The sequence below is a fragment of the Canis lupus genome, chromosome 32, assembly GCF_011100685.1.
Source record: "Canis lupus familiaris isolate Mischka breed German Shepherd chromosome 32, alternate assembly UU_Cfam_GSD_1.0, whole genome shotgun sequence".
Classification (NCBI taxonomy): Eukaryota; Metazoa; Chordata; class Mammalia; order Carnivora; family Canidae; genus Canis; species Canis lupus.
The window spans coordinates 29,316,670-29,339,350 of NC_049253.1; the positions used below are offsets into that span (position 1 = coordinate 29,316,670).

Sequence of the window (22,681 nt, forward strand, 5' to 3'; positions counted from 1 at the left end):
TTCCTGAAATTTGAGGTAGTCTAGAAAATCATAGTTTACTATATATACATTTTAGATAATATATAGAAGATAAGTGAATACTTTGGAAGAAGAAAATTGCAATTGTCCTTGATTAAAATAAGTAACCAAAGGATTGGATTGTTAAAAACAAATACACTAAATTCGTGCAGGTTTTTGTCCCTGCTACCACACATGCTCAATGCTGATCTAAAACTGATTTTTATATTAAACTAAGTCTCCTTTTGTTTGTTTGTTTTAAACAGGTTGGCTCAAAGCTAATCTCTTGTCACAAACTAGTATTGGCTTGTGTTATCCCTTACTTCAGAGCCATGTTTCTTTCTGAAATGGCTGAAGCCAAGCAAACACTGATTGAGATCAGAGATTTTGACGGTGATGCAATAGAAGACTTGGTAAAGTTTGTCTATTCTTCACGGCTCACTTTGACTGTTGATAATGTCCAACCTCTCTTATATGCAGCCTGTATTCTACAGGTTGAACTGGTGGCTAGAGCTTGTTGTGAATACATGAAGTTACATTTTCATCCCTCCAACTGCCTGGCAGTGAGAGCTTTTGCTGAAAGTCACAACCGAATAGACTTAATGGACATGGCGGATCAGTATGCCTGTGAGCATTTTACTGAAGTAGTGGAGTGTGAAGACTTTGTAAGTGTGTCACCCCAACATCTCCATAAACTTCTGTCCTCCAGTGACTTAAATATTGAGAATGAAAAGCAGGTCTATAGTGCGGCCATCAAGTGGCTTCTTGCCAATCCACAGCATCATTCCAAATGGTTGGATGAAACACTTGCACAGGTAGGGGCTAAAATAAGCTGGTGTATAGAAATGAAGTGATATAGCAGCAAATTAGGTTGTTTCACTGATATGAAATGTGTAGATTATCTAAAGGAATGTAGAAATCTTTGTGTTATACAGTGTGAAAATGGCTTTCTCTTCACTTTCCTATTTATTCACTATACTATTTAAGGAAAGGTCTGAATTTGTTACATTTAATTAGAAATACCATTCTTTGCTTTTTAACCTGAATGTTGAAAATAGCCTTTTGAAATTGTAGTAATGAATATTTTATTTATGCTGATAGAAAATGGTTCTGAGGAAACAGCTCTAAGTAACTATTGTTTATAATGAAGTTTTGAAATTATAGTGGTTACTTTCTTATCTGGAAAGAACCACAAGACATAACATGCCATTTTCTTTCCTCACCATGGTTTCACTTCTGTAACCTCAGAAATATGGCTCTTTTCTTATTTATTTCATTTCTTTTCTTTTCTTTCTTCCTTTCTTTATTTCCAACAGGGTAACCTGGGTAAGGAGATAATAAAATAAGCATTAGAATTACTTTGAAAATAATTTTGTCAACAGAAACAAAAAGTTTCATTATGTTGCAGCTATCTTCTTTCTGTATATGCATAGGTACTTTTAACTCAAAATCATATTACCTGATTTGATCATCCCCTTAATCCACTAGAAAATCAATGCATCTTTAAGGGAAGAAAGGTGAGTGCCTCTACCTAATAGGGGATGCATCCCTCATTCAGTATATAACCTTCCAAGGTGATTAGTTTGGAGAAAACAGCATTAATTTAATATTATGCATGTTTATTTGTTCAAGTAATGAAGAAATCCCATTTATTTGTTCTATCTAAGCTTTAAAAGGCAAAAGAACAAAATATGGCAATTTTGTTTTGATTGTGCCTTTTCTCCAGCAGCAGTGGGGCCTTGTGATTATGACACTGCCATTTTTGGAATTAAGTAACTTGAGTGAAGACAATTGAATTATTTTATTAGTCTACTTAAAACTGTATTTAAAGGGGGGGAGGATGTATTTAACATACAATCTGATTTCATTAGTGCAGAGCATACTAGAAATCACTTTAGAACTTGGCTCATTGAACTTCCTTCACATGTTAGAAAGGCTTTGTGTAATAAATGAGGGTTTTTTTCTAAGATTTTATTTATTCATTTATTTTATTTATTCAAGATTTTATTTATTATTCATTCATTTATTTTATTTTTTCTCTGAGAGACACAGAGAGAGAGACACACACACACAGAGAGGCAGAGACACAGGCAGAGGGAGAAGCAGGCTCCATGCAGGGAGCCGGACATGGGACACGATCCCAGGTCTCCAGGATCACACCCTAGGCCGAAGGCGGCACTAAACTGCTGAGCCACCCAGGCTGCCCAATAAATGAGTTTTTAAAAACAACGTAAACATACTACAAAGTACAGAATGAACTATCTAATTACAGTTTAATCTTATATCTGCTACTGTTCATGATCTTAGGTTCGTTTGCCGCTGCTGCCAGTTGATTTTCTTATGGGTGTTGTGGCAAAAGAACAGATTGTCAAGCAAAATCTAAAATGTAGAGATTTGTTGGATGAAGCAAGAAATTACCATCTTCACTTGAGTAGCAGAGCAGTACCTGACTTTGAATACTCCATTCGGACTACCCCAAGGAAGCATACTGCTGGTAATTAAATTACTCATCTTATTACCTCTACTAGAAGGATCTTTGTTGTATTTGAGGACTAGTTATGTATTCCCAAACTTAATTGTAAGATGGTTAGTATCTGATTGTCTTAAAGTAGTAATTGGCAATAATATGGTTGTATGTGAATTCTTACTGGACATGATTCAGGTAGTTTTACCAATAAACCAATTTTTTAAAAAGTCATAAGCCCTATACACTTTGAAGAGCCTGCTGAAATCTCTCTCTCTTTTTTTTTTTAAGTTTTCTTGATACTTCTAGCAGAGTTAATTCCTCTATCATTTGTACTTTTAGAATGCTTTGTTTGCACTTGTTTTATTAACTGTAGTGCATTGAAATTTATTTATTTGACATGTTTCGATCTCTTTAGAGACAGGTAAATATCTTATTCAGGTGTATCCCTAGTGCCAAGGATGGAGCTTGACACATATTTTGTGTTTAAATATTACTAGTTTTTGTGTTTTATCAAATCGAAAGGAAGGCACTAAGTGGGCCCCCTGGCTGGCTCATTTGGAAGAGCAATGTGACTCTTGATCTTGGGGTTATGAGTTCAGTCCCACATTGGGTGTATAGATTACAAAATAAAATAAAATAAAATAAAATAAAAACTTAAAGGCAGTAACTACGTTACAAATTTGTATAATAGACTATGTTAGACTCCTCAAATCTAAAGGTCTTATACTTAAGGAGGCATGTAATTTTATATTTATTTGCCACAGTTTTCAGACTGTATTTTCCTAATAGTTCATGTTCACTTATGCTACTTTTTATAACTATAAAAAATATATTTGAGGGATGATGGAAAATAAATGAAGGTCTAGGAATTCAAGAAGTGGTACTCTGAGCAAAGAGTTTATCTACATTCGTTGCTACCAAATATAGTTATCATATAAACAGATCTGTGGAATAGCCTAAAAATAACAACAAAGGGCAGTACATGATTATGAATAGTGGGATTTTATATAGGTAACGAAAATTTGAATGTCATAGATGTATTTAGAACTACTTCTTCATAGATACAATTAGCCCTCGAACAACATGGGTTTGAACTGCATGCATAGGTCCACTTGTATGTGGATTTTTTATAGTACTATAAATGTATTTGTTCTCTCTCTCTCTCTCTCTCTCTCTTTAAAGCCCTAGTGAGGGGCTTGAGCTCACAGCCCTGAGATCAAGACCTGAGCTGAAGTCAAGGGTCAGATGTTTAACTGCCTGAGCTACACCCAAGCACTTCTCTTATGATTTTCTTAATAACATTTTCTTTTCGGGGATCGCTGAGTGGCTCAGCGGTTTAGCACCTGCCTTTGGCCCAGGGCGCGATCCTGGAGTCCCGGGATCGAGTCCCACGTCGGGCTCCTGGCATGGAGCCTGCTTCTCCCTCCTCCTGTGTCTCTGCCTCTTTCTCTCTCTCTATGTCTATCATAAATAAATAAATAAATCTTTAAAAAAATAACATTTTCTTTTCTCTAGCTTACTTTATTGTAAGAATATGGCATATGTGTGTGTGTGTGTGTGTGTGTGTGTGTGTGTGTATATATATCATACAAAATATGTGTTAACTGACTATTCATGCTACCAGTAAGACTTCTGGTCAGCAGTAGGCTATTAGGAGTTAAGTTTTGGGGGAATCAAAAATTATATGCAGATTTTCTTTTTCTTTTTTTTTTTTTTTTAAGATTTTATTTTATTTACTCATGAGAGATACAGAGCGCGAGAGAGAGGCAGAGACGCAGGCAGAGGAAGAAGCAGGCTCCATGCAGGGAGCCTGACACGGGACGCGGGACTTGATCCCGGGTCTCCAGGATCATGCCCTGGGCTGCAGGTGGTGCTAAACCGTTGCACCACCGGGGCTGCCCTGCAGATTTTCAACTACAAAGGAAGTTGGTACTCCTAACTCCTGGGTTCTTCAAGTGTCAACTGTAGTTTTCTATGGAAAGGACTGCTTATTCTCCTTTTTTTTAATTGGTTGATGTCAAAAATTAAATTTTTGAAGCATGGGGTTTTTTAAAGTTGTGAATCCTGTTTCTGGAAGTCAAGGTATTTAGTTAAATTCCTCTTTAAATTCAGATTTAAATTTAAACAACACCTTGGTAGCCTGGCTTACATGCATATAGTAGGCATATAATAGACTCTTGTATATGTGATCTCTTAAATGATTGCAGCAACTTAATGAGTAGGTTTTAGTGTAGGATTCAATCCTTACTATGAGATAGATGGCGTTATTCCATTTTATGCATGAAGAGACTAAGAGGGATAAAAGTATGCCTGAAAACAAAAAGACTACTAAAAGTGATAAGAAAGGACAGGATTTTGCAGTATTGGGTAATAGCAGATGAGGACCTGAACTAAAACAATGGCAGTGGAATAGTGAGGGAGAGGAAGGATACCTCAGGGAAGGAAGGGGTTGTTCAGGTAGGTGAGGAGGGGAGATCCTTTCAATATGTTGGGTTTGAAAGGCCTGTGGGACATCAAGTGGAAATATGGCTTAGATATGTAGTTTGGAAGGCATTATGATACAGAATGGAATTTAAAATCAAGGAATGTACTTTTCCTGTGTTAACATAAAGTATGTGAGAAGTCGGTGAAGGATGAAACGTGGGAAACATAGGAAAGAGAAATTATTGGACACAAAAGGAGAGACTTCAGTATTTTGGAAATCAAGAGAATTGAGGAATTTCTCAAAAAACAGGATGATCAACATATCGAGTGTTGTACTTGTGTTCAATAAGAAATTAACTTAAGCATTTATTGGATGTAGTTCTGACCTTAGCCAAGAGCAATTTTACAGAGTGGGTGAAAACTTAAACCTTACTATAATGGGATGTAACATTACATCTCTGTTTAGCAAACAGAGATAATAGCTGATGTATTCTATTCTTTGAGAAGTTCAAATAAGGGGAAGAAAAGAAAGTTAGAATTTTAGTAACATAATGACATTGAAGTTATCCAAATAACTCATTTTTTTTAGCAGTTCATCAAAATTTTGACTTCCTAAGTATTTTTTTCCACACTAATTTAAGAAAAATTAGGGAGCTATAATTTTGATCTCTATTTTCTGGTTTTACCTTTAGGCGTGCTGTTTTGTGTAGGTGGTAGAGGTGGATCTGGTGACCCCTTTCGCAGTATTGAATGCTATTCTATCAACAAAAACAGTTGGTTTTTTGGGCCAGAAATGAATAGTCGAAGGCGACATGTGGGTGTAATCTCTGTGGAAGGTGGGTCCATTATTGTCTTAAGTCATAGCCATGATGGTAACACTCTTTTGAGATATTTAAACTTTGAGAATTTCTTTCTGTAAGAAAATTTCTAAATTATAAAATGTTTCAATCTGTCAATAAAATATGTGTGTGGTGATTATTTGTCTTATGCCCAAAGATGCTCAGTGAGCAATCTCTTGCATGTAGGTGCTTACTGAGAGATGAGTATTAGGGAAAAGAGAGTTAAAGAGTTAAACTTTTCTTAGTTATATTTGCAAAATAATCAACCTAAAGAAGAGTGCTTATTGAACTCAAATAATAAATATATATCAGCTTTTTTCTTATGTTTAATTATTATTGAAATGAGATTCTTTTTTTACTGGTTACTGAAAATGAAATAATTACAGAACCATGGGTAAACTGTTAGAGGACCTTAAAAAAATCACTTTTTTTGGATTATAGAAGTGTAAATTCTTTTTTGGAAAATAAGAGAACATTCTAATAAAAAGTAAAAATCACCTATAACCCAAACACCCAGAAATAGTCACAGTTGACATTATTTCTGTGTAACCTTTACAGTTATTTATTGTATGTGAATTTTTAATAACTTCATTTAGAAAATTTGATCACATTGTACTGAATTTTATATTTTCTTCACATAACATTGAACTTTTTTTATTAAACATTCTTTGAAAGCATGATTAGTGATTTCATCTACTAAGTAATGAGAGTTGGGAAATCAAAGGTAGGGGTAGTGTTTGGACATTTAAATAACTTTATATAGAACAGCATGTTCCAGGCATTTTATTGAGCAGAAGCTTACAGTTATTTTCATATGACTATTTAAGTGACATTATTCATGATGTTGAACAGAAGAATATTTGTTGAAAATTATCATGCTATTCTAATTATATGTGATCTCATATATATTATATATACATAAATAACTATCAGTTTACCCATTTGGAATCAAATGAAAATCAAACTTCTCTATTTGACAGGTAAAGTATACGCAGTAGGTGGACATGATGGAAATGAACATTTAGGTAGCATGGAGATGTTTGATCCTCTGACTAATAAATGGATGATGAAGGCATCAATGAACACAAAGAGGTGAATCAGCATGGAAATTTTTTGATTTGTTGGTGGAAAATAAAGCTTCCAATAATTTAAAGGGCTAATTTTCTACTTTTTACGTTTTTAGAAACTTTAATACTGTCTTAAACACTTTTTGTTAAATTTAGCATCCAATGTGATGCTTTGTTATAACTTTTTATATTTTCTTTCTTCAGAATATATTTTATTTTTTTAATAATAAATTTATTTTTTATTGGTGTTCAATTTGCCAACATACAGAATAACACCCAGTGCTCATCCCGTCAAGTGCCCCCCTCAGTGCCCGTCACCCATTCACCCCCACCCCCTCTTCAGAATATATTTTATATTTTCTTTTTATATTTCAGAATATGGTAATGATTAATATGGTTTCCACCTAAACCTGAGCATTGATTTTTTTTTTAACTCTGAAATAATTATAGATTTAAGGAAAATTGTAAAAATAGTAGAATTCCTGTATGCCAGTGATTCTCAATAAAAGATTATTTTGCTTCCTCTGGAATACTTGGCAATATCTGGAGACATTTTTGGTGGTCACAGATTTCGGGGGGGGGATGTTAGAGGGAGTGGCTGCCAGCATCTAGTTGAGAGAGGCCAACAATGCTGCTAAAAATCCTATAATACATAAGAAAGCCCCCTACAGCAAAGAATTTTCCTCCTCAAATGTCAGTAGTACTGAGAGAGAAATCCTGTGCTATACTCCTAACCCAGCTCCCTTCATGTTGACATTTTATACCATCGTAGTACAATTACTGAAAACAGGAAATGAACATTGATATAATGGTATTAATTAATAGACTTTATTCGACTTTTGCCTGTTTTTCCAATGCTTTGAATGGTTTTTCTTGTCTAATTATTTTGCCTATTAATCTAATACAGGGTGAATAGTAGCAGAGATGGTAGGTGTTTTTGTCTTAATCTTGATCTTAGTGGAAATGTCTCTAGTGTTTCCCTATTAAATGAGATACTGGCTTTAGGACTAAGACATAATTATTTTAACATGTTAAGAAAATATCCCTCAGGGTGCCTGGGTGGCTTCAGTTGGTTAAGCATCTGCCTTTGGCTCAGATCATGATCACAGGGTCCTGGGTTGGAGCCCAGTGTCAGGCTTCCTGACCAGTGGGGAGCCTGCTTCTCCTCTCCCTTTGCCTCTTCCCATTGCTCATGCTCTCTTGCTATCTCTCACTCTCTCTCTCAAATAAATAAATAAATAAATAAATAATATATTTATTAAATCCCTCATTTTTTACTCATTTTATTATGAGCATTAATACTTAAAATTTTAATCTACAGTAAATTGAAATATATGTTGATAAATGGATTAATCTAAAGAAGAGGAAGATTTTCAATAACTTAGTAAGTTTTAAATAGCCTATTCAGAATTTTTTTGATGACTTCAATATTGGATTTTCAGATATCTTAAGGTGGATGACCAAATGAAGATTCAAAAAATATTTCACCAAATGAAGATTCCAAAAGTATAATAGACTAATCACCCTGTAGATCTAGAAACAATACCTAAAAATATTAGAGTTACAGGTAAAAACCTGCTTTAGATATTATGAAAGATGAATTACACCAGTACAACATGGTAGAAAATCAGGTTAGCAATTATGTTTCTTATAGATAAAAGTACTTGAACCAATATGAAGCACAGCTATAAAAAAATGAAGAAAAGGAAAATGAATATAATATAGTTGAGAAGTGTAGCCTTCAGATCAAGGAAGATTGTAGTTATACTGTTCTTCATGCTGATGTCTCCATATCTATGGCTGGGTTCTCAAAGTGGTATATACAACATTAATTGGGGTATGGAAATAAAAATTAAGCTGTATATATTTTTGTATCCTTTTAAATTTATTCTGATTGCAAGTTTTTTAAATGAACATAACCTGTTAATACAAAAATATGTTTATAATTTGAAAATAATTATGGTATATGGAAGGTGCACAAAAATTGTTACAAATCTGAGAGTTATAACCTGGAATGCATATAAGGACTAGTAGTTTAGTAAGAGATCTGAAAACTTTGTCATTAAAAAACTATTGAAGGAAAAAAAATAAAAATAAAAAACTGGTGAAGGGTTTTAATCTGAGGAGAGAGGATTTTTTTATTTTACTTCTGGTGTAGTTAACATACTGTATTACATTAGTTTCAGATGCACAATATAGTGACTTAACAAAGTTCCATATATTACTCAGTGCTCATCAAGATAGATGTACTCTTTCTTTAAATTTCCCAAATGCTTATTTAAAATTTTTTTTCATTCTAGCAATTTATCTTGGAATTGGTGTGGAGTGGGCCTAGATCTCTTTTTTTTTTCCAGTTAATATACAGTGTAATATTAGTTTCAGTAGTACAATTTAGTGATTCATGACATATATACAACACCCAGTGCTCACCAAAGGTGCCCTCTTTAATACCCATCACCCAAGATAAGTGTACTCTTAATTTCCTTCCTCTGTTTCACCTACTCAACCTCCCCTGTGGTATGATATTTGTTCTCTATATTTAAGAGTCTGTTTTTTGGTTTGTCTCTTTTTTCCCCCTTTGTTTTGTTTCTTAAAATCCACATATAAGCAAAATCATATGGTATTTGTCTTTCTCTGACTGGGATATTTCACTTATCATTATACTCTGTAGCTCCATCCATGTTGTTGCAAATGGCAAGATTTCATTCTTTTTGATGGCTGAATAATATTCCAGTGTGTGTGTGTGTGTGTATACATTGAACGTTTTTTTATTAAACATTCTTTGAAAGCATGATTAGTGATTTCATCTACTAAGTAATGAGAGTTGGGAAATCAAAGGTAGGGGTAAGTGTTTGGATATACATATATATATATATATATATATATATATACACACACACACACACACACACACATACACACACGCACATGCACACTACATCTTTATCCATTCATCTATCTAGTGGATACTTGGGCTGCTTCCGTAGTTTGACTATTGTAAATAATGCTGCAATGAACATAGGGGTGCATATATTCTTTTGAATTAGTATTTTCATGTTCTTTGGATAAATACCCAGTAATGGATCTTAGGATAGTTCTATTTTTATTTTTTGAGGAACTTTCCATACTGTTTCCAACAGTGGATGCACAAGTTTGCATTCCTACCAACAGTGCACAAGGGTTCCTTTTTTCCCCCACATCCTTGCCAATAGTGTTATTTCTTGTGTTTTTTATTTTAGCCATTCTGTGACTTGTGAAGTAATATTGTGGCTTTGATTTGCATTTCCCTGATGATAAGTGATGTTGAGCATCTTTCATGTGTCTGTTAGCCATCCGGATGTCTTCTTTGGGAAAATGTCTGTTTGTGCCTTGTGCCCATTTCTTAACTGGATTACTTGTTTTTTCGGTGTTGAGTTTGATAAGTTCTTTATAGATTTTGGATACCAACCATTTATCAGATAAGTCATTTGCAAACATCTTTTCCTGTTCAGTTGGTTGCCTTTTAGTTTTGTTGATTGTTTCCTTTGCTGTGCAGAAGCTCTCGATTTTGATGTAGTCCCAATAGTTTATTTTTCCTTTTGTTTCCCTTGCCTCAGGAGATGTATCTAGAAAGATGTTGCTATGATCAGTGTCAGAAAAAATACTGCCTTTGCTCTCATCTAGGATTTTTATGGTTTCAGGTCTCACACATAAGTCCTTAATCCACCTTGAGTTTATTTTTGTATATGGTGAAAGAAAGTGGTCTAGTTTCTTTTCTTTCTTTTATTTATTTTTTTTGCACGTTGCTGTCCAGTTTTCCCAACACCATTTGTTAAAAAGGCTTTCTTTTTTCCATTGCATATTCTTTCCCCCTTTGTCAAAGATTAATTGACCATATAATTGTGGGTCTATTTCTGGGCTTTCTGTTCAGTTCCATTCTGTTTCTGTGCTAGTACCATACTGTTTTGATTACTACATCTTTGCAATATAACTTGAAGTCTGGAATTGTGACACCTCCAGTTTTCTTTTTCTTTTTCAAATTGCTTTGGCTATTCAGGTTCTTTTTTTGGTTCCATACAAATTTTAGGATTGTTTATTCTAGTGAAAAATGTGAAAAATGCTGTTGATATTTTGATAGGGATTGCATTAAATCTGTAGATTACTTTGAGTAGTAGACATTTTAGCAATTTGTTTTTACTCATGAACATAGGATGTCTTTCCATTTCTTTGTGTTGTCTTGAATTTCTTTCATCAGTGTTTTATAGTTTTTAGAGTACAGGTCTTTCACCTCTTTGGTTAGATTTATTCCTAAGTATTTTATTCTTCTTGGTGCAGTTGTAAATGGGATTGTCTTCTTTATTTCTCTTGTTGCTGCTTCATTATTAGTGTATAGAAATGCAACAAGGGTGACTGGGTGACTCAGTCCATTAAGTGGCTGACTTTTGATTTTGGCTCCTGTCATGATCTTATGGGTTTACTTCTGTAGATCTTACATTCAAGAAGGAAAGATACAAATAAAGACATAATTACAAGAGCAATAATTTTTAAAATTTTATTTATTATTTATTATTTTTAAAAATTAATAATTTTATAATATAAATATATAATTATATAATATTTTATTTTTTAATAATTTTATTTATTTATTTATTTATTTATTTATTTATTTATTTATTTGAAAGAGAGCATGAGTGGGGAGAAGGGCAGAGAGGGTGGGGGGGAAAGCAGACTCCCCATCGTGCAGGGAGCCTGATGTGGAACTTGATCCAAAGACTCTGAGATCATGACCTGAGTCAAAGGCAGACCCTTAACCAACTGAGCCACGCAGGCCCCCCAAGGGCAATAATTCTGGGCTTGAGAGTGGAGAAAATCTTGAAGTTCCATTTAAGATCTGAAGGAATAGAAGAATTTATCCTGGTTAGATATTGGTGGATAGAAGGGTGATGGGTGGAAAGAGATGAAGTCTGAAAATCTGGAGGTCAACAGAGCAGAGAGCATAAAGGAAGTCCAGTGTGACTGAAATATCAAGGTGAATGGTGTGAAAAAATAAGACTGAAACAAAAGGAAAGGATGAGGGCCTTTCAGGCTTGCCAGAAGTTTTTAATTTTATCTGGTGAGCTTTTACACATACACACACACACACACACACACACACACACACACGTTTTAATAGCAGGGAAATGAAATGGAGAAAAGATTTGAGGAGGAGCAGAGTGAAAACAGCTTGGGAGACCAACAGGATCATTGTAATATTTTAGTCAAGAAATAATGGTGGCTTGGACTAAAGTGGAAAAAGTTGGGATAGAGAAGAGAGGAAATATTTGAGAGATAATCAAAAGATTTTATGACACTGAGATGTGGAAGGTTGAAAGAACAAGAAGCAAGGTTGATTCTTCAGTTTTTGGCTTAAGCAATTGGATATGGCTAGTGGTAAAATTTTCTGTATTAGAGAAAACAAGTCAATGAACAGGATAAAATTTTTATTTCCCTTGTGATAGGTGTATGAGTTTTCTATTGCTGTGAAACCATTTACCACACACTTAGCAGCTTAAAACAATGTCTATTTATTAAAGCTCACAGTTCCATAGATCAGAAGTTCAGCAGGTTTGATGGGGTCTTACAGGCCAAGGTCAAGGTGTAGGCTGGGCTAAGGTCTTCTCTGGAGGCTCTGGGGAAGAATCTCCTTCCAAGGTCATTTAGGTTATTGATAAAACTCAGTTCCTTGAGATTGTGGCACTGAGTTTCTCATTTTTACTGGCTGTTGCCAGATGTCACTCCCAATTCCTAGAAGCCATTCAGGTCCTTTCCAGGTGCTCCCTTCTGTCTGCAAACAAGCAGTGGTATGCAGAATCCATCTCATTCTTTGAGTTTTTGAGTTGTCTCCTGCTGGAGAAACTCTAAGCAGGCTTGTGTGATTAGATTAGGGCCGTTCAAGTAATCTTTTTGCCATATAAAGTAGTATAAGCATGGGAATAAGACAAGAGGGTGAATATACTGGGGGGTGGGGGGTACATCTTAAAATTTGCCTATTACAGGGAAGTAGGCCGTGAGTTTCATCTCAGGTTAAAGTTAAGGTTGAAGAGGGGCGCCTGGATGGCTCAGTTGGTTAAGCGTCTGATTCTTGATTTCAGCTCAGGTTATGGTCTCAGGATCATGAGATTGAGCCCTGTGTTGGGGAGCCTGCTTAAGATTCCTTCTCTCTGTCTTCCTCTATTCCACCCCTGCCAACCTCATTCATTGCTCTAAAAGCAAAAAATTAAGGTTCAAGAGCTAGCATGACAGATTTAAGGTAGAAGTTGGGATATGTGTCTGGAAATATATATTTGAGTTATCATAAATCCATGGAAAGTATGAGGTTGCCTCAGGAGAGAGAGAGCATGTAAGTGATAAGAGGCCTTAGTGAACATGGTGATTTAAATGATGGGGTAGGGTAAAAAAGAAGACACCGATTAAAGGAAACAAAATAGCACCAGCTAGAGATTTGGGAGGGAATTCAAATGTGTGATTTCATGAAAATCAAGAGTTTTGAGGAGTAGGAGATAACTAATAATGTCATATACTCTTGTGGTTTGGGATGGTGAGGGGGAGGAATATTTATTAGGCACACATCTGCCATTATATAACACCTGTATGTTCTGGAGTGCACGCACATGTTCACACACCTGCGAATTTTTATAGCCACAGTATTTTATAAGTCATTGCTCTATACTCAAGACAAAAGAGATTAAGAGGATTGAAAATGAGTAACAACCTTACCCTTAAGAATCCTTCCTAGGATTCTCTTGGTAAACTTTGAATTTCTGTTGAACAGCTGCGCTCTCCAGTAATATATTTAATACATAGCATTAAACATAGGCCAATCACTGTTTTAAGTGCTTAGCTATATTATCTCCATATCAATTGTGTCTACTCCTTTCTCAAATGGGTTACAGATGAAGAAGCAAGGTAGTAAGGTCGAGGTTTATAAAGTACACTATCCAAAGTACATACAAAGTCAGTGGCAGTTTATAGTTTTAGAATAATTCAATTTTTTATTGCTGCAGTGTTTAAGAAATTATTTTTTCTGATTACTATTACAGTGAATTAGCTTTTCACAAGGGCTAAGTCTCCCTTCCAAGAAGAAAAATAAATGCCCTTCAGAAGTAAAACAATGTGATATAAAGCTTGTAATATGAAAGTTGATGTTCTTTTGTGTGGTACCATGAAACCCTTTGTCCAAACACGTGCTGTGCAAATACATGAATTTAGAAATGAGATTGATTTCTGACCTCCACAGCAAAATATCTCTTTCAATTTATTTAATCTCTCATTATGCAACTGTGTGTTTTGCTAATTGTGTTTTGGACTCCATTTATATAGTATTTTGTTGGGTTTCACTTTATTTCATTTGAAATTAAAGTAACCTGTGTAGACTATGCATTATAAAACTCCAGAGGGCACTGTTCACATACAGTTGCATAATTTGGCAACCTTATAGCCATCTATTCAGAACGTTTGATAAATCTAAAAATAATGGGGAAAAAAGCCCACACTGATCTTTAACAAAGTAAATGCCTTCCTTAGGATGATATTTTTATTACCTTTTTTCTGGAAACAAAACCGGACACTAAAGTGTGTTTTTATTGTCTTTGCAGGCGAGGAATTGCCTTGGCCTCCTTGGGTGGTCCAATTTATGCAATTGGAGGGTTAGATGACAACACTTGTTTCAATGATGTAGAGAGATATGACATAGAATCTGATCAGTGGAGTACAGTGGCACCAATGAATACTCCCCGTGGAGGGGTTGGCTCTGTGGCTCTTATAGTAAGTTATGTGACAATTTGCTTATGGATTGCATTGTATCACGTCCCTAATAAAGAAAGGTCTGCTATCTTCTTATCTCCAGGATGCAGATAATGATTACACACCATATTATCTCATGAAACATGCTTTCTTGCACATCTGGTCTACCATTACATATACATCAATTAAAAGTCTAATGAAATAAATACATAAATAAATAAATAAATAAATGTCTAATGTTAAGTGTTTTTATTCTTTCTTTATTTAGAACCATGTTTATGCAGTAGGTGGCAATGATGGAGTAGCTTCTTTGTCTAGTGTGGAGAGGTATGATCCACATCTGGATAAGTGGATAGAAGTTAAAGAAATGGGTCAACGAAGAGCAGGCAATGGAGTTAGTGAGCTCCATGGTTGCTTATATGTTGTTGGTGAGTAGTTGGTATTTCTCTAATTTAAGAAAATACAGTACCATAAATTATATAATATTTAGGCTCAAGTGGAATTAGTCTTAAAATTTGCTTTCAAATTACTAAGATCCACATTTGTGCTTTTGTTTATGCCTTCATCTTTCACGTTTAAAATTTCTACCTTCATATTTTTAGTAGGAGTAGTAAATATATCTAAAGTAGAGGATTATATTTAAATAAGATATATATTTTTTAATGTAAGGACACATATGCTTTGCTAAAATCTTTGATTTAAGAATATTTTTTCCATCATCATTTCAAGGGAATTATGTTGATTCCTTAAAGCAAAGCAATGGTTATTTCAACATGCATAATGGCTGTTGACCTACTGAATTGCAGAATTGGAAAGAACCATAGGGCAGTGCTTTCTCAGACTTCAAACATATGAATCTTCTGGAGATACTGTTAAACTGCAAGGAAGGAGCCCAGATTCTGTATTTCTAACAGTTCCCAACTGATAATCAATGCTGCTTCTGGTCTGTTCAGCACACATTAAGTAGCAGGGTGTTGTTGTTGTTATTGTTTTAAGATTTTTATTTATTTATCCATGAGAGACAGAGAGGCAGAGACATAGGCAGAGGGAGAAGCAAGGCTTCCCTACGGGGAGCCTGATGCAGGACTTGATCCCAGGATCCTGGGATCATGACCTAAGCTGAAGACAGACACACAATCACTGAGCCACCCAGGTGTCCCCAGTAGCACGGTTTTAAACTATGAAATAGGAATAATAATGAGAATTATTTTTGAGAGAATTATTCTAAAATTTAAAGATAAGATATAAGAAACATTTCAAACTGCATCTGGTACTTTGTAGTTACCCAGTAAATGGGGAGCAATATTGTGATGAGTAATTCCCTTCTTTACAGAAAAAGAAATTGGTCAGAGAGATTATAACTAGCATATGTCACACTTATGTTGATGTAAACTGTTTGGTATTACATAACTTAACAGTTCTTGATAAGAGAGTGTGGGGTATCATTAGCATTGAAATATCTGCAAACAATAGAAGTAATGCTGAATATTCCAGGGGTTATGTGTACTAAAGAAAAGAGATAACAATTTATCTTTAGATCTTGTTTGATCATCACAGCTCTGTGAGGTAGCAGAGACTCAATGTGAATAATTTACTTCATAGTGATAAAGCTAGAATTTGAACTTGGGTGTATGAGAAACCAGAGTTCTTGCAGTACACAGTTGCTACTTCTCACAGCTCCCTGTTTAGGAGAGCTTTATTATAATGAAAATATGTTTTGTAGCATGGTTGCAGTGGTGAGGATACTATTGTGCACATTTATAATATTTATCAAATTATATACATAAAATTGGTGAATTTTATTTCAGTTAAGTTGATTTAATTAAACACATTAGAGAAATTAACTGTTGATTTTTTTTAACTGACCTTGTTTCTGAATAGACTGATCATAATAGCAACACTTCCTGTCCTCGGGAAAATAGGCTTAGTTGCTGAAGAGAGTGATTACTCATGTAGACAGAGATGGAGTTTAAAAAGAGGCACACTTATTTTTTAAAGGAAAGAACACTGTCAGAATAAGTCACTATATTTAACCATCAGGAATATAATAAGTAACACTGTTAGAATGATGTATAGAGAGAACTGTCCCCATCTAGAGTATGTAGCATGAAGATGTAGTTTTGGCAAAAATTGGTGAAAGTTCAATCATAGCCATCTCTGTAATTGTGATGGCAGTTACAGCATTATGGGAAACAGTTGGAAAACTTTAATGTATCTACATAAGTCAAATGATTCAGTGGTAGTTTTATTCTCTTCTCAGGCCCTCCAACTGTTTAAATATATAATACACAATGTATACACAGAGAAGAATCTCAGTACGTCTTATTTGCCTCTAGTAGGTTAAAGACAAATTATATGAATGTTTGTGGGGGGTTTTCCCTTCTAAGTTATCTGCTTAGATATAGGAACTTCAGTTTTTCCTACTTTCAGATTTTTAATCTTAGTATTGAGGTACAATACTATCTAAGTTATCTCGAATTGTAGAAATGTCTAATAGGAGTTGGTGGTAATGATAGGCATTGGGGTGAATTTTTTCCTTGATTTTTTTTCTATTTCCTAAAATGTTTTTAAAAGATTGGGCTGAGAAGCTATTGGATTGAGATTTAATAGTTAATTTCTATGAAATGTACTATTTTTAAAATCTTTTTTTTTTTTTTAATGTATAGGTGGTTTTGATGATAATTCTCCTCTAAGTTCAGTTGAGCGGTATGATCCTCGAAGCAACAAGTGGGATTATGTAGCAGCACTTACCACTCCAAGGGGTGGAGTGGGGATTGCAACAGTGATGGGCAAAATCTTTGCAGTTGGTGGGCATAATGGCAATGCATACTTAAATACAGTGGAAGCATTTGATCCAGTCCTGAATAGGTAATTTTCATGTTTTCTGTATGCTTCAATGGGATCTTCCAGTAACAGATTACTCCAGAGTGCTAAAACACTGCTAGATGTAGCCATTAATATAGAACATTAGAAATATTTTATTTATATAAGTTCCCTGAGGAAACTTGCTGTCTTTTAAAACCAGTCCCAATAATAGGGAGTTTTTGTCTTTGGTTAGAATTTTGAGTAAAGTAAATCATGCATTAAGATAACCTGTTTTTCCTGTCTTTTCAGGTGGGAGTTGGTTGGATCTGTGTCTCACTGCAGAGCTGGAGCAGGCGTAGCTGTGTGTGCCTGTTTAACTAGCCAAATTCGAGATGTAGGTCATGGATCCAATAATGTGGTTGATTGTATGTGATTTGAGTTCCAGCCACCAACAATTTAGTTATATTTGATATGCGAGAAAGACAACCAGGATTTTGTGTTACCACCTTTGAACAGTTTTCACTACCACTAGAGTCTTATTTTAAATGGAAACTGTTGTATTGTGACTAAATGCAACATTTAGACAGTAGCTGAAGATTTATTAGTAAAAAAAGTAAATTTGATACTTCCCACTTTAGCAAATAACAGTCTAACTTGAAACCATACCTCCTCTGAAAAATGTTTAAAGTAGTATCAAAATCTTGAAATCCCTCTTTAAGGCATTTTGGATAAATCAATATGTAAAATGGAAATGATTTTTACCATTTTACTGAGTTTTACCTTTTCTTTTATCCAGAAGTGTTAACTGTAGGCAGTGGACTTTTCCTTGAGGGGAGATTAGAACCTATTCATCAACACATAAAAGACCTGCTCATTTTGAAGATTATTTCTCTTTGGTGCTGATGAATTTATGCCTTGCTTTTTTTTTTTTAATTTTTTTTCCTATTTTTATTTATGATAGTCACAGAAAGAGAGAGAGGCAGAGACATAGGCAGAGGGAGAAGCAGGCTCCATGCACCGGGAGCCTGATGTGGGATTCGATCCCGGGTCTCCAGGATCGCGCCCTGGGCCAAAGGCAGGCGCCAAACCGCTGCGCCACCCAGGGATCCCGCCTTGCTTTTTTCTAGATGTTGACTTCTCAATTTGTTGGATCTTTATAGAAGTAGAAAAAATGTTTAGTCTTTCTCAGTGCCGTTAGCTGAATATTCAGAAGCTTTATAGGAGTGCTGTAAGGAGTCCTTGATTTCAGTTTGACTTGTTTAGGGCAACAAATACCTACCTGAGCTAATTCCATCTGAATGAATTTATACTGTTATTTTTAAATTTCATGTAAAAAGGATTTGTTTCATATTAGCAAAATTTGAAACAGAAGAAATATTAGAGGAAAAGGCTTTAGAGTTGGTATTATTCTAGTGCCCAGTTGAGAAACCTTCAGATAAAATGATGCCCATTCCATGACTCCTTGAGAGGAATCTGAAAATATTTCTCTCTTTGGTTTAATCATTTGGCTTTGAGCCCAGGATTATTATCTTTCCATTTTGTTCTTTTCCTCATCCTGGTTTTTAAAAAAACTGGAATTTGGATGTATTTATTATCAGAAAATGAATGCATTTTTACAAAAATTCTTTATAGATTATGGTTTACTAATTAGTTCAAGTCCATTATTACCAATAAAATATATTGTTAAAAAGATTGAAACTGTTTTTCTGTTTAATCACCTTCAGTATATTTATTGAACTTCAATTAAAAATATTTCAATGGATTATTTGAAGCCAGGATTGATTAACCTACTGATTTAATAGCTCTTCCTAGTTTTAGCCAGTAATGCAAAGTGGCCTATTCATTATATGTAAATATTTGTAAAACTATTTATGAAGAATATTAAAATATTCTGTTTTGTATTTTCAATGCACTTTGGTACCTCTCTTCCAGGCCTCCCTGAATTTTCCTGTCATCATGCCTCAGAATTTAGTATAGTTCTTTGCTGGTTGACAGGAAAGCTGGGCAATGAGGAACGTTAACCCCATCCATCCAGCTCTGAAATTCATTGCCTAGTAACTCTGATGGCCCTCATTAAAAGGCAGCCTGGGCTTATTAGTATAATAGGGTAGAAAGCCACATTACAAAAGCCAGTGTCTACTGGATTTATTAGACCAGAAAAAGAAAAAATTTGTAAGAGGATCTCAGGCTCACAGATAAAAGTCTTCCATGAGGTAGATTTAAAAGTTCCCCAATTCCGCCATTTTTTGCTGTCAGCCGGTAGGCAAGTTCATAAGTCTTTGCTGGATCTGAATCAGTGTTTTCTTGTATAACTAAAACCATATTTCAGTCAGTCCCCAAAGAATTTAACTCTAGCACTCACTGGACTGGTTATAACCAGCTGGATGTGGAGTATAAATCTCAACACCTGGCTTCAACAGTCTATTTCTTATGTGTAATGGAATTCTTGTGTTATAATGCTTGTCTGGTTATGGTTACTAGTATGTTTGTTATATTTATTTTGTGAGAGAGAGGATCATGATCTCATTGTTCCTAAGATTATTTAAAATGGTTTTTTTCTTTAACATATTTCTGCCTTTGTCATGTGTGCAGAGTTTAGGAGCAAAAGGGTGTTAAATTTCTATTTCTGGTCTTACTATACTGTAGTCATGTAACATACTAAATTGGTACCCTAGCTATCAATAAAATAGGAACTATTCATAAGGGAAGTAAAGAAAACATGTGGCTGTCGGTTATATTATGTGTTGATAGACCATTAGAAGCATAGTCTTGAAGGTCTTGACAATAGTATGAAAAGATAAATAGTGGGATCAATATATACAGTTTATTAAAAACATTCTTTGAGATATAAAATGAGAATCAGGCTGAAGGACTCATGCAAATGAAAGATGATTATATTCATAGGAATAAAGAGATGACAGTATTAAAATAATATGGCTACTTAATTATGAAGCCTTCATTTCTACTCAGATGTTAATAAGAATACCAAAAAAGTGATAGAAAATTGAGATAAAATTTTGAAATGGTAAGCAGAAAAACAGAAAAAGTGAAAATTTGCATATTATTATTTCTTCAAGAAATATTGTAGGTGCTTTTGTGTGAATCTTCCATAAAATCACTAAAGCCACTGCTTTCCTATATTGTACTATCACTTTAAAAACAAATTACTTGATATTGTTTTTGATTAATTTCACTGTACTCTGTATAACTGATTATTTTAAATGTTTGAATAAACTTTGTACTCCCTCAAAAGAGTATGATTTCTTCTCTTATTCCTCACACAAAATTTGTTTAAATGCCTAGATAAGAGATTGTTGAAATTACATAAACTCCTCTTGCAAATTTTCTTTGTTCCTTTTTTCTCCATGTCCTCTATGTTAGAGAATGCATTTAGAATCTGATTTGTATCTTATCAGTAAAGAACATTTTTGTGGTTTTTTTACATCAGACCTCTAAAGAAATTGTTGGGGTGTCATTGGCTCTATTTCTTCCTTATGTGGAGTTAAAAGTTGCAATAAAACTTCTCTATAATATTTTCTTAAAACTGAATATAAATTTGTATAGAAATACTCCAACAAATCAAAATAATTATCATATATACTGCCAAGTACTGAGTTCAGAGTTGGATTCACATCAGTACTATTTATTGGTTCAAAATATACTACATCTATCTATTATGAATAGCAATTTCTATAAAGTCTATGTAACTTTGCTTCTCATTTTTTGAGTGTTTTTACAGAATCCTATCAAAACTATATAATTGTTTATTTTCCATTCCTGAAACTGATTTAATAGGTTGGCTGTAATATGTTTTATCATATAAAGGATGTTTAGGAGCACCTGGGTGGCTCAGTTGGTTAAGAATCCAACTCTTTTTTTTAAAGATTTTTTTTTAAAATTTATTTATTCATAGAGATGCAGAGAGAGAGAGGCAGAGACACAGGCAGAGGGAGAAGCAGGCTCCATGCAGAGAGCCTGACATGGGACTCGATCCAGGGTCTCCAGGATCATAAGCATCCAACTCTTGATCTCAGCTCAGGTCTTGATCTCAGGGTTGTAAGTTCAAGACCCACACTGGGCTCCACGTTGGACGTGGAGTGTACTTAAAAAAAAAAAAAAAAGGATGTAGGCAATTAATGTAAGTAGTTTCACTAATCTTAGTAACTGATTAAAGCAGTTGTCTCTTCAGCAACTGCAGACTTGTATAGAAATGAGATTCTTTATGCATTAGGATGAATGCTGTCCTTCCAAGTAAGTAATCCTGTTTTTTTTTTCAATTATGTTGCCATTGCTAAACATTTTTCTGAAAATGGCCAGAAGACTCCATTTGTAAGGCATCCAAAAGAACTAGTCTTGTCACTCATTTTAGTCATGTTAGTTAAAAAGAATTTTTTTAAGATTTTACTTTTAGTAATCTCTATACTCAGCATAGGTCTTGAACTTACAACTCTGAGATCAAGAGGTACATGCTCTACCACTGTGCCCACCAGGCCTCCCAGTCATATGTTAATTTTGACCAGAATCTTGATTGTGGCCCTGTGTACTTTATTCATCAAACTTGATTAAAATATTTTATAGTTACAACAGGGAAATCTATCCTCAAAAATTAAGGTTTAACTTTGTGGGACAATTTTTTCACAAATAAATAGTTCCAATGGAATATTTCTAAAATCACTGAGTGAAAGTAACTTCAGTATGTAGTTTCTTTGAGGGGAAACCTTATTTGATGCAAAAATTCTGGTGGTTTTGTTGTTTCAGAAAGTTTCAGAAAGTCCTCCATTGTAATAATGGTTGAGGCTAAGTTCAATCTACCTGAAAAAACTCTGTAGAATATAGGGGTTTCTTTTTTTTTTTTTTCTTTTCTTTCCTTTTCTTTTTTTTTTTTTTTAAGATTTACTTATTTTAGGGCAGCCCGAGTGGCTCAGCGGTTTAGCGCCACCTTCAGCCCATGGCCTGATCCTGGAGTCCCGGGATCGAGTCCCACGTCAGGCTGCCTGAATGGAGCCTGCTTCTCCCTCTGCCTGTGTCTCTGCCTCTGTGTGTGTGTGTGTGTGTGTGTGTGTGTCATGAATAAAAAAATTTTAAAAAATCTTTAAAGATTTATTTTAGAATATGCGTTGGAGGTGGGGTGGGTAGAGGGAGAAGGAGAGAAATCCTCAAGCAGGCTCCCGTCTGAGACAGAAACTGATAACTTGGGGTTTGATCCCAAAATCCTGAGCTGAAATCAAGAGTCAGATACTTAACTGACTGAGCCACCCAGGTGCCCCTATAACTGGTTTCTTAAATTTGGTAATAGTTGAGGAGAGAATAACTATTTTTTT

General features: G+C 34.6%; 1 protein-coding gene across 2 annotated transcripts in view; it reads left to right on the forward strand.

Moving 5' to 3' along the window:
• KLHL8 (kelch like family member 8) overlaps window positions 1-20,612 on the forward strand; it is a 73,113-nt gene extending 52,501 nt beyond the window's left edge. The window contains exons 3-11 of one of the 2 annotated variants that reach the window (XM_038582191.1): window positions 264-410; window positions 492-812; window positions 2,305-2,491; window positions 5,581-5,724; window positions 6,708-6,819; window positions 14,408-14,576; window positions 14,824-14,983; window positions 17,222-17,423; window positions 17,670-20,612. In XM_038582191.1, the coding sequence (XP_038438119.1) occupies window positions 264-410; window positions 492-812; window positions 2,305-2,491; window positions 5,581-5,724; window positions 6,708-6,819; window positions 14,408-14,576; window positions 14,824-14,983; window positions 17,222-17,423; window positions 17,670-17,793 (1,566 nt within the window). In that variant the 3' untranslated portion in view covers window positions 17,794-20,612. Of the gene's footprint in view, window positions 1-263; window positions 813-2,304; window positions 2,492-5,580; window positions 5,725-6,707; window positions 6,820-14,407; window positions 14,577-14,823; window positions 14,984-17,221; window positions 17,424-17,669 lie in introns of both variants that reach the window. The other variant, XM_038582190.1, reaches the window with a different exon arrangement.
• The last annotated feature ends 2,069 nt before the right edge of the window (window positions 20,613-22,681 follow it).